A 12981-nucleotide genomic window follows, 5' to 3' on the forward strand; every position below is an offset into this window, starting at 1 on the left:
CTTGTAATTTCCTCTAAGTTGAAAAAAAAAAAAAAGAATGAGAAAACAGAGTGGTGGAAAATATATAAGGAAAACGAATATAGGCTCAGTAGCTCATACCTGTAATCCCAACACTTTGGGAGGCCAAGGCCGGAGGATCACTTGAAGCCAAGAATTCAAGACCAGCCTGGGCAAGGGAGACCCCATCTCTACAAAAAATAAAAAACCTTAGCCGGGTACAGTGGTGTGCTCCTGTAGTCCCAGCTACGTGGGAGGCTGAGGTGGGAGGATCACTTGAGTCCTGGAGTTTGAGGGTACAGTGAGCTGTGATCATGCCACTGACCTCCAGTCTGGACAAAAGAGCAAGACCTTGTCTCTCCGGAAAAAGGAAAAGGAAAAGAAAAAGAAAAGAAAAGGAAAAGAATAGTAATACAAATCTAGGCCAGATGTCTCTAAACTTGGCAGTGGTGCATTAGGATCACCTGGGGTACTTTTAAAGCTCCTGATGCCCACGTGGCACTCTGTACTAATTAAATCATAATGCTTAGGAGTGGGAGGCAGAGAGGAGTAGTAGTAAAATTTCCCAAACGTTTCTATGTGTAGCAAAATTTGGAAACTACTGGCCTAAGCTGACGTTCTTAGCCTTAAATGCACATTAGCATCACCTGGGAGGCTGTTGCACCTACTGATGTCACAATCCATTTAAATCATAGCCTCTGATGCTGGTTACTGGGCACTTAGTCTATTTGAAAGCTCCCCAGGTGATTACAATGTACATGCAGCGTAGCGAACCACAGCACTGGGGAAAAGTTGGCATATAGTTACAAAAGGGATTCATTTTTTTTTTAAATGGGTTCTTTCATGGCTTAAGACCATGAAACTGGTTCTGAGCTTCCTGGTGGCCAAAGTAGATAGAAAAACACAGTCAGTTTTAATAATCTTGGTCATCTGCCATGCAAAAGCTTACCAGTTTCTTGAAAGCAAAAGATCTTTTCTTCATAGATCTGAAATAAATGTCTAGTTTATTAGTCTTCTTACAGAGGATGTAATGGATCACGATTTTATAAACAAGCTTCATATTATAGTTCCTAATAACCATCCCTCAGGGAAAGACAAGGACATGACCTGGAGCGCAGGGTTATAGGCTGTTGTGGTGGGTGTGTGGGAGTAGATGATAAAGGACAGGAAGAGAAACTGCCACACCCCTCTACAGTTTCAAGATAACATACCCTTACCCAAAGGCGAAGCCTGGAATTGTGTACCTTCAGGATGTGGAAGGAGTGTCCTGTGTAACTAGAAATTATAATTTTCTACCAGTACATTTTAAGAATTGATTATTTATTTATGTATGTATTTATTTAGAGACACAGGGTCTTGCTCTGTCACCCAGGCTGGAGTGCAATGGCACGATCATAGCTCACTGTAACCTTGAACTTCTGAGCTCAAGTGATCCTCTAGTCTCAGCCTCCTGAGTAGCTAGGACCATGGGCCCATGCCACCACACCCGGCTAATTTTTAATTTTTTTTTATTTATTTTTTTGTAGAGACGGGGTCTCACTATATTGCCCAGGCTGGTCTCAAACTCCTGGCCTCAAATGATTCTCCTGCCTCTGCCTCCCAAAATGCTAGCATTATTATTCAATTAATTTTCTTCCTTTATAATATAAACTGTACACACTTTATAAAGGCTTGGCTAGTGAGGGTAGGTAGAGAAGCACTGACTCCTATCCATGAGGGTCACAGGCTAGGGAAGGGCATCTGAGAATGTATGTGTGTATGTGTGTGTGTGTGTGTGTGTGAGAGAGAGAGAGAGAGAGAGAGAGAGAGAGAGAGACAGTGTGTGCACGTGTACTTTTGTTTATCAAAATACTTTAGGGTTTTTTTTTTTTTTTGAGACGGAGTTCGGCTCTGTTGCCCAGGCTGGAGTGCAGTGACGCCATCTCGGCTCACTGCAAGCTCCACCTCCTGGGTTAACGCCATTCTCCTGCCTCAGCCTCCCAAGTAGCTGGGACTACAGGCGCCCGCCACCACACCCCGCTAATTTTTTTGTCTTTTTTAGTAGAGACGGGGTTTCACCGTGTTAGCCACCATGGTCTCTATCTTCTGACCTCGTGATCCGCCCGCCTCGGCTTCCCAAGGAGCTGGGATTACAGGTGTGAGCCACCGCGCCCGGCCGTTTTTTCCGTTTTTTTTTTTTTTTTTTTATACAGAGTCTTGCTCTGTGGTCCAGGCTGGAGTGCAGTGGTGCAATCTTGGCTCACTGCAACCTCCGCCTCCCAGGTTCAAGGGATTCTCATGCCTCAGCCTCCCCGAATAGCTGGGATTACAGCCGCCTGCCACCACGCCCGGCTAATTTTTGTATTTTTAGTAGAGATGGAGTTTCACCATATTGGCCAGGCTGGTCTAGAACTCCCGATCTTGTGATCTGCTCTCCTCAACCTCCCAAAGTGCTGGGATTACAGGTTTGAGCCACCGCGCCCGGCCTGAAGACTGTAGGTTTGAAAGGGCTGAAAAAGGACAGAAATCTGACTTTTAAATAGTCCTCCATAAATAGTTTTCATTCGGGGTTTTGCAGTCTGTAAGTACTGTGGACTTCATGGCACAAGACTTCTAGAGAAGGCTTCTGAGTAGAGTGTTGACTCCATGGGGCTTAGTCTTCAAAGGAAACCCAGTCTGCGGCACAGGTTTTAAGCCAGTCATGCTGCAGGGAGGCAAAGGAGAGCTTAAGGTAGGATGGGTGTGCTCTTTTGAAAACCAACTGGCAGGCAAACAGCAGATATTTAGTTATGTAGCTGGCAACGAGGAAGATGATTCTTTCGGGTCACGCGAGTTCTCTCTTAACTTCCTTGAATGAAAATCCTAAATGCATCCTGGTAATACCCAAGTAGGCACTTTGATGTTTCCTTTTCAAAGGCAAATGGAATGTTCTGCGTCTGTTTCTTTTTGAACTCACAACTGCACTTAACATCTAAATTTAAGGAAAGGCTTCCTGGAAAAGTCGACTGACGAATTTCTTTCACTTATTTAAAGTAGTCTCTTGCAGTCCTATAAATCGGAAGGATTAAATGAACTGCTTGCTAGAGAAACAGTAGCTGGGACGTGGGAAGAATCCTACGGTGGCTAATAAGACGTCTCGATCGTTTGCATATGCAAAGGATAACCTTAAGCTTGAGTTTGATATTTCACGTTGCAGCTCAAAAATGAACTGCCTTTTATTCAAAGAACCATGCTGTATGTTTTCGTGTGGGTGGGTGTGTACTCGGGGCGGGCGCTATGTTGGTTTTGTTCCCTACAAGGTTGATACAGGCAATGGCGACTCGCGGCCACACTGGGGCAGCCTCTCCTCGGCTGGCGGCCGGGCCGGGCGGCTCGCTCCCGGGAGCTGACAATGTAGCCAAGTCCTGCTCGCCGGGGCTGCAAAGAATTTAAAGGGGTCTAGAAACATCCATCTTTTCCCCTTTTCACAGTTAACAGCGAGCTCAGGGCTCTTGGTAAAAAGACCACCGGGAGGAAGAAAGGCTCAGGGCGTTTTTGTTATTGTTCGCAAAAGCCTCTATCGCCCCAAAACGTCCAGCGCGCCCCCTCCCCAAAGCGGAGGGAACCCGGGAGGGTCGGCGGGGCCGGCCAAGCTCGCCCGTACACGCTCCTGAGGACCCGCCTCGCGGCGGACGGACCCCCACCGCGCCGCGCTGGAGGCCCCGGGCCGGGGTGGGCGTGGGGCTGAACTCCTCCACCCCCGCAGCCCGCGGCCCTCTCCCCAGCCCGGCTTGTGATTGGCTTGGGGGGCGCGTGCGCCCGCCCCGGCGAGCGGGGAGGGTACCCTCGCGGCGCCGGTGGGTGGAGGCGGAGGAGGGGGCGGAGAGAGCTGGGGCCCAGACGGCGCTAGCGAGTAGGCGGGCGAGCCGGGTCCCCGGGAGCGCAGAGGAGGCTCGGAGAGGGGCGGAGAGCCGCGGGGCGGGAGGGAGGCGCGGGCCGCAGGGAGGGAAAGCCCGGCGGGCTCTGCGACGCCGCCGCGCGCAGGGAGAGGCGCCGGGGCTGCCGCTGGGTGCTCGGCGCGCTCTCGGCAGCCGCCGGCCCGCTGGTCCCGCAGCCTTCCGGGAGGAAGCGGCGCCGGCAGCGGCCGGGGCGCGCGTTCGGGTACCCTCACCTGCCGGCGCCCGGCCGCTTCCCCGGCAAGGCGTGCGCAGGGCAGGGTGCGGGACCGGGGGGGACCTGGAGGCAGAGGGGAGACCCGGCCGCCCGCGCCGCAGCGCAGCCGCCGGGAGCGCCCCCGACCCCTCGCGGGGCGCCGGCTCCATGGCGACCGGGCTCGGGGAGCCGGTCTATGGACTTTCCGAAGACGAGGTGAGTGGCACCCCATTCCTGCCCGGGACTCCCCAGGGAGTTCCTGTCCCGCGCCGGCAGGGGGAGGGGAAAGGGGCCGCTCCCGGGGTGCTCGTGCCCGGCGTCTGCAGGAGCCCCAAAGCGGGAAGGCCCCGGAGCGGGATCGAGGGGAGCTTGGGTCCTTCCGCATCCCCCACCTTCCGCAAGCCGAGCGCATTGTTTGTAAATAAAGCGGCGCGGCGCCCTTGGACCTGGGGGTTCACTCCGCCGCTCCTCGCTTTTGGGAGGGGGCACGCGCCCCTCTCTTCCCCCTTCCTGTCTTCCCCTTTCCTCTCCAAGCAGCGTCTCCTGGGGCTGTTGGGCAACTTTCCGCCTCTCGCCCCTGCAGCCCGGGAGTCCATGATGCATGTCACGTCTGGGTCGCGCGGCTGGAGACCCAGGGCTGCGGAGGAGCCGGATCATTTCCCCCTGGAACTTTCTGTCTCATGATTGTGTGGATCAGCAGGCGCTCAGAACCCTGTGCGTGCTTATCCTGCCGGGAATGGGGGACACGCTGCGTGTGTCCCTCCCCTCGTTTTGCAAAGTCTACGGCCAGGATTGTGGATTTCGGAGCCTCGGTGGGGGAGGTGTTCAAGGCTGGTGGCAGGTGCTCCTGGAAACTTGGGGAGGAAGCTTGCAGCCCTGCCATTTTTTTCCTCCCGAGGATTCAAAGCTCGGCACCTCCGGGGTGGGTGGGGCGAGGAAAGCTCAATTGATCTCTTTTATTAATAAAGCGAATGAATAAGCCACGCCTTCCAGGGGTCGGTTTCACTGGAAAGGGCTTTGTTTTTACCTTTACTCTCTCTTGCATGTCTCCCACTCCCCCCTTTTGAAACAGTCCTTCTAAATCACTGCCTAGTCCTCTTTCGACCAGCCACGCTCGGCCCTTACTGGTATGTGGCTCTGCCAAAAAGGGGGGTGGGACCCTTGTCGCGGGCGCGGCGTGACAGGCAGGCTGGATGGAGCAGGTAGGAGTGGTTTGCCATCTGGCGGGGTGCGCGCTCAGGTCTGGCTACCCTTTCGAGAGGTAAATTTACAACCCAAGAAGCATTACTCAGCAGGGAGGTATTTCCTATCCTGGTTGTGTATTTCATGAAAAGTTGATGCCTGGAAATTCAGGCTTTCTCGATTTCTCTTTCTTTCCCTCCCTCCTTTCTTTTCAGAGGTTCCCTCTTTCTCTCGTGATGGGGGTGGGGTTGGAAGAAAGGCTATTATCTGAGACAGGCTCGCGTTATGGCTCCGCTCTCTGCAGCTCTCCTACCCTGGCATGGTGTGTGTGTGCCTGTGTGCTACGTAAGTGTGGAATGAAAGGTATTTTGGGGTGGGAAGGGTGTTTGGGGTATGAATTTTTTCTTAGCGGTGCTAGGCAAAGCTTGATGTATTTATTTGATCAAAGAATGATCACAGTGCAAATAATGTGTGATTTGTGTGTTTGATTACTTTGCCTCGCTGTGCTTTTGTAAAATAATTTCCCGTTTTGTGTAACTACCTGGGGATAGGTGAAAAGTAGCATTGTTTCATTGACCCCGGGGGATTCTCCTCTCCCTCCTGGCTTCTCTCTTTGAGGAGCTTTCCCTTGCATCCTTTACTTCTCCATTTAATTAGTGGCAGTAGAGGGCAGGCCCTGAGCTCTTAGAGTTGCAGAGACACGGACATTCCTAAACAAAGGGACTGCTTGGGTTGACGTATTGCGGGGAAGGTGGGGGCGGGGGGGGGGGGGGGGCGTGAGGACAGCTGCATTTCATCCTAGGTTCTTTTAAAAATGTTTTAATAACATGATTACTTGTAAAAACTGCCCGAAAAAAGGATTTTAAGAGTGTTTTGGAAAGTGCAACTGGATAAATAAAACACGTTAATGTCACTATTGTTTTTGCTTTATCTACATTGGCAGTGAGTGTCAGAATCTACCTAGAGCACATCTTGCCACTTTTGTCTACAGGAGTCACTACTAATCGTCATAACTAGTGTCTAGTGTGAAAGTGAAGCTTGGAATGTAAACAGAGTCCGAGTGTGTGTTGGCATGTGACTGGGTTCACTCCTGCATGTTGCTAGAAGGGAATTTGGGGCTGTATAGGAAATAGCAAGAGGTGATGAAGACACCTTTTATTATCTATTTATTGCCATGTCGCTGGTAATATTTAGTTCCACACACATTGTATTACACAAGATGAGTCTCATCTGTCTTCCTTTTTCAACTTTCTCCTACCAGTGAAAAAATAAGCGAGGGCAGTTTTGGTGACTTCAGATCTCAGTCGTATTCGTTTTTCATGGGCGGTTTCATGCTGTCAGGTTGCCCTTCAGAGAATCAGGGAATGCCTTCGTAGAATATTAACGACAAATTGTTGAATTTGCACAGCTTGTTTTGTGTCCCTGAATTAGTATGTGTAAGAAAAACCAATGGAAGGTTTTAGCAGGCTCTGAAAGTAGAATGCCCGCTGAAGCAAACGGCAGGGTTGTTCTTCCAAGGCGTATTAAATATGCGTGCACTTAAGTTCGTAGACCTGGTGTGCTGCAGAATATCCCATATGAAGATATTTTGACCGCCATTTAGACGAGTGACCTCATAAACCTTTTAGCAAAGTAGACACTCATACCTACCACATTTCTTAAAAGTAGATTTGTATTTTGATTTGAGATTGATGAAAAGCATGATATGTTTGGAGTGCACCTAGTTATGTCCCAGCTCATAAAGACTGTTGAGCTCTCTGCACTGCTGTTGATGAAGCACTGCATGAACCCAGAAAATGGGGATGCCAAAGCAGAGGCTTTGGTGCTGTTCCTTGCATCATCAGCAGATATCTGTCCACTCTGTAGAAGGTAAGGGGTTGAGATGTGGACTGTGTTTGTGTGAATGTATGTGCTATTTAATTTTTGCTGTGTGTTTCAGGTGGAGGTTTCTCTGGTGAGTTATAATTCGTATTTATCCTGATTTAAATCATGTCATTTTAGGTAGCCAGATTTAAAACCATCAGATGAAGTACTTTTGGTGTTGGAGGGATTAGCAGTTTACAAAACTTCTGATCCATGGCCCAAAATCACATTTGGTTTGGAATCAGAACACTTTCGACTAGTTTCTGCATCTGGCTTGAGTCCTTGGTGGATTTTTTGTTTTGTTTTATTTATTTATTTTTGTCAATCTGTAGTGCATTTTGGCATAGTTTACTTATGAATGTTACTGCTAACTTTCTGAAATCTTTTATTCCATTTTAGAAAGGTATCATTTATTGGAAATATTTTTCTACTGATCAAAATACTGGGATTGAATGGCAGCTTCTTATCACATTAGATATGACATTAAGTAATTTCATTAGTAGTTAAAATGAAGCAAATGGCATACAAATGAAGGCCAGGCTGACTTAGAATAAATGACACCTTCTCTCCTTATCCTATACAAACACGATAGTTGGCTGCTTTTGAATGCCTCTTCTATACCAATGGTAAAAATCCGGCTTAATTGAGGCCACATTCTAGCCTAGTCACAATCAGTGGCTTGCATTATGTCCTTTGAGATGTGGCAGATCTGCTTATAGGTGCCAGTCACCACGGCTCCCTGCTGGCTTGCTGGCTTAGGGGTCTTTTTACTCATTTGCATATAATTATCTACTTCATAATCAACCTTTGAGGTTAACTTTTGGCATGGATACCATATGTTTTTCACTTTAAGATACTGTCACTTTTAAGATGCGCCATGAGAGCAAAGTGCTGAGGCTTGTGCACATACTGTGTCGCTTAATTCTCATGAGAACTGTATGAGCTAGGCTGTGATTTACAGGTGAGAAATGAAAGCTCAAAGAGGTTACATGACCTGGATAAGGACACAAAACAAATAAGTTATGGAGCCAGGTATTTTGAATAGAAAGGCCTAGTTTTTAACATGCTGAATAATCCTCCCTTTCTGCCAAATGACTGGAAAGGTCTTAATATCTGAATTATTCAAGATAATGTAAGAGAAATAAACACCACTGGTTGCAAACTGATGGCTACTGGACCAGATTTGACCAGGAGCCATGCTTAGTGTGGTCTCCAGAGTGTTTTAAAGCTTGGAAATTTCATGAAAACGGTAAAAATCTGGCTTAATTGGGGCCACATTCTAACCTAGTTACAGTCAGTGGCTTGCATTATGTCCTTTGAGATGTGGCAGCTAGTTGTGCTATGGTTGCAGTCACCACTACTTTCTATTGTTTTAGGGGTCTTTCTACTCATTTACATATAATTATCCACTTCATAACAAACCTTTAAGGCTAACCTTTGGCGTGGATACCATATTTCTTTCACTTTAAGATGCTGTCACTTTTAAGATAATGCCACTATTTCATGTACCACTAAGAGGAAAAATTGCTGTCAAGTTATGACATAGTGTTCATCTTATGAAGCATCCTTATTTCAGAGAAGTTGAAATATGAAAACAAGGATATTTTAGAATTGATGAATTACAGTGACTAGAAACCTGGGAAAACTCCAAGCCATCAGTTTCAATAGCTCCAATCATTCAATACTTTTAAGTCAATGAGTAGTCAGATTTCTGCTTTTCTGTGTTTGAGAAAACTGCTAGGAAAAGAGAAGTGCTCTTAAGTACGCATTAGCAAAGAAGGAACTGGGATCCTAGATGATAGCCAACTGGATAGCCATCTGTAAGTGATTAAGAATAGTTGTTAGTTTTAAAAAGGCGGCCTGTGTGTATTTTCAAGAGATGACTTGGGAAACCCTGTGTGCCATCTTTGTAGCTGTGCAAAACGGTGAGGACAAGATTGCTTTCAGAAATTGTGGTTTAGATTTTGCTTGGATCTCAAGGTGAATGCTGACAGGCTGTTTTCTGTAGAGAGAGAAGGCTTGCCCAGTCATGCCAAGTCCAAGGCCTGTGTCGGGCCTAGATGCTGGATGGTAGACTGTATACCCAGGACATATAGGTAATGTTTGAGAAACAAATCTTTTTTTTTTTTTTTGAGACGGAGTCTCGCTCTGTCGCCCAGGCTGGAGTGCAGTGGCCGGTTCTTAGCTCACTGCAAGCTCCGCCTCCCGGGTTTACACCATTCACCTGTCTCAGCCTCCGAGTAGCTGGGACTACAGGTGCCGGCCACCTCGCCCGGCTAGTTTTTTGTATTTTTTTTTCTTTATTTTATTTTATTTTATTTTTTTAATTATACTTTAAGTTCTAGGGTACATGTGCATAACGTGCAGGTTTGTTACATATGTATACTTATGTCATGTTGGTGTGCTGCACCCATCAACTCGTCAGCACCCATCAATTCATCATTTATATCATGTATAACTCCCCAATGCAATCCCTCCTCCTCCCGCCTCCCCATGATAGGCCCCAGTGTGTGATGTTCCCCTTCCCGAGTCCAAGTGATCTCATTGTTCAGTTCCCACCTATGAGTAAGAACATGCGGTGTTTGGTTTTCTGTTCTTGTGATAGTTTGCTAAGAATGATGGTTTCCAGCTGCATCCATGTCCCTACAAAGGACACAAACTCATCCTTTTTTATGGCTGCATAGTATTCCATGGTGTATATGTACAACATTTTCTTAATCCAGTCTGTCACAGATAGACATTTGGGTTGATTCCAAGTCTTTGCTATTGTGAATAGTGCCGCAGTAAACATACGTGTGCATGTGTCTTTGTAGTAGAATAATTTATAATCCTTTGGGTATATACCCAGTAGTGGGATGGCTGGGTCATATGGTACTTCTAGTTCTAGATCCTTGAGGAATTGCCATACTGTTTTCCATAATGGTTGAACTAGTTTACAATCCCCCCAACAGTGTAAAAGTGTTTCTATTTCTCCACATCCTCTCCAACACCTGCTGTTTCCTGACTTTTGAACGATTGCCATTCTAACTGGTGTGAGATGGTATCTCATTGTGGTTTTGATTTGCATTTCTCTGATGGCGAGTGATGATGAGCATTTTTTCATGTGTCTGTTGGCTGTATGAATGTCTTCTTTTGAGAAATGTCTGTTCATATCCTTTGCCCACTTTTTGATGGGGTTGTTTTTTTTTTCTTGTATATTTGTTTGAGTTCTTTGTAGATTCTGGATATTAGCCCTTTGTCAGATGAGTAGATTGCGAAAATTTTCTCCCATTCTGTAGGTTGCCTGTTCACTCTGATGGTAGTTTCTTTTGCTGTGCAGAAGCTCTTTAGTTTAATTAGATCCCATTTATCATTTTTGGCTTTTGCTGCCGTTGCTTTTGGTGTTTTAGACATGAAGTCCTTGCCCATGCCTATGTCCTGAATGGTACTACCTAGATTTTCTTCTAGGGTTTTTATGGTATTAGGTCTAACATTTAAGTCTCTAATCCATCTTGAATTAATCTTCGTATAAGGGGTAAGGAACGGGGTTTCACCCCGTTAGCCAGGATGGTCTCGATCTCCTGACCTTGTGATCTGCCCGTCTTGGCCTCCCAAAGTGCTGGGATTACAGGCTTGAGCCACCGCGTCTGGCCGAGAAACAAATCTTAAAAGGGCCTGGTTTTCATGGTGACATTTAAAATCAGTTTTTAAAATTCTTGAATATAACGTGTTGTTTTAAAATTTGATTCTAGGGACCGGGTGCAGTGCTCACTCCTGTAATCCTAGCATTTTGGGAGACCGAGGCAGGTGAATCACTTTAGCTTGGGAGTTTGAGGCCAGGCTGGGCAACATGGTGAAACCCCATCTCTATAAAAAATAGAAAAGTTAGCTAAACATGGCGGCATGTGCATGTAGTCCCAGCTACTTGAGAGGCTGAGGTGGGAGGATCACTTAAACCTGGAGGCAGAAGTTGCAGTAAGCCAAGATCGTGCCACTGCACTCTAACCTGGGCAACAGAGTGAGACCCTGTTTCAAAAAATAAAAATAAAAAAAATACTGAATATAATTTATTTTCTTCACAGATGTAGTGTCTGTGGAATTTGTAGACATTGACATTTTAATTTTCATTATATTTAGTTTTATTAAATCAGAATGTTATGTTTATTTCCTTATTGAACATCAGTTTCCTTAATTTAAGGAATAAAAATAATTTTGCTTAGGCCAGACATAGTGGCTCACATCTGTAATCCTAGCATGTTGAAGGCCAAGGCTGGTGGATCACTTGAGGTCGGGAGTTTGAGACCAGCCTGGCCAACATGGTGAAACCCTGTCTCTACAAAAAGAAAAAAAAAAGAAAAGAAAAGAAAAGAAAAAAAAATTAGCTGGGCGTGGTGGTGGACACCTGTAATCCCAGCTACTGTGGAGGCTGAGGCAGGAAAATAGCTTGAACCCTGGAAGCAGAGATTATAGTGAGCCGAGATCGCGCACCATTGCACTCCAGATTGGGTGACAGAGTGAGACTCTGTCGCAATAATAATAGTCTGGGGCAGTGGCTCATGCCTGTAATCCCAGCACTTTGGGAGGCCGAGGCTGGAGGATCACCTGAGGTCAGGAGTTTGAGACCAGCCTGGCCAACATGGTGAAACTCCGTCTTTACTAAAAATACAAAAATTAGCTGGGCATGATGGCAGGCAACTGTAATCCCAGTTACTCAGAAGGCTGAGGCAGGAGACTTGCCCGGAGGCAGAGAAGTTTGAGCCATTGCACTCCAGCCTGGGCAACAAGAGCGAAACTCAAAAATAAAGAATAGTAATAGTTTTGCTCCAAGGGTGAGGACGGTGACAAATGGTGATCCTCAGATGACTGCAGTTTATTTACCATTACAGAATGCAATTCAAATGAAAACCATTGCACAGTATTCAGGCGTTTCTTCAGTGCAGTGTGTGTCCACATCACCAGGAAGCTTACTTGGGAAAGCTTGTTTTGGGATTCTGGGGTACCTCAATATATCTGGTATATTTTCCCAAGAGAAATGAGTGATCTTGGGGGGCTGAAGTGGATAGATTGCTTGAGCCCAGGAGTTTAAGACCAGCCTGGGCAACGTGGTGAAACCCCGCCTCTACAAAAAATACAAAAACTTAGCTGGGTGTGGTGGCACACACCTGTGGTCCTGGCTGCTGGGGAGGCTGAGGTGGGAGGATGGCTTGAACCTGGGAGGTTGAGGCTGCAGTGAGCCATGATCATGCCACTGCACTCCAGCCTGGGTGACAGAGCAAGACACTGTCTCAGAAAACAAAGGCAAAAAAGCCAAGATCACCCCAAAGAAGAACTCCCAACATATTAAAAGTCATTGAGTTTTGTACCCTTTAAATGGATGAATTGTGTTGTATGTGAATTACATCTCAATAAAACTGTTTAAAAATATTAAGAATGATTGACTAGCACCTTTGGGAGGCCAAGGCGGGCAGATCACGAGGTCAGGAGATTGAGACCATCCTGGCTAACATGGTGAAACTCTGTCTGTACTAAAAATACAAAAAATTAGCCGGGCGTGGTGGCGGGCACCTGTAGTCCCAGCTACTCTGGAGGCTGAGGCAGGAGAATGGGGTGAACCCGGGAGGTGGAGCTTGCAGTGAGCTGAGATCGCACCACTGCACTCCAGCCTGGGCAACAGAGCGAGACTCCATATCAAAAATAAATAAATAAATAAAAGAATGATTGAGTGTGACATTATTGCAGCAGTACCTTGGAGTTTCTGCTAAATTACTTTTGCACTCATTTCAAAAGGAAGCAACTGTGCTCATTGCAAATTTAATCACCTGTCTGCTTGTGCAGTGTTTAAAATGGCAT

General features: G+C 46.7%; 1 protein-coding gene across 3 annotated transcripts in view; it reads left to right on the forward strand.

The window, feature by feature from the left end:
- The first annotated feature begins 3845 nt into the window (after positions 1–3845).
- NEDD4L (NEDD4 like E3 ubiquitin protein ligase) overlaps positions 3846–12981 on the forward strand; it is a 369947-nt gene continuing 360811 nt past the window's right edge. For 2 of the 3 annotated variants that reach the window (XM_033238701.1, XM_033238705.1), the window contains exon 1: positions 3846–4323. In XM_033238701.1, coding sequence (XP_033094592.1) covers positions 4276–4323 — 48 coding nt within the window. In that variant the 5' untranslated portion in view covers positions 3846–4275. The remainder of the gene's footprint in view (positions 4324–12981) is intronic. The other variant, XM_033238697.1, reaches the window with a different exon arrangement.

Source organism: Trachypithecus francoisi, unplaced genomic scaffold (assembly GCF_009764315.1).
Source record: "Trachypithecus francoisi isolate TF-2019V2 unplaced genomic scaffold, Tfra_2.0 Contig01474, whole genome shotgun sequence".
NCBI lineage: Eukaryota > Metazoa > Chordata > Mammalia > Primates > Cercopithecidae > Trachypithecus > Trachypithecus francoisi.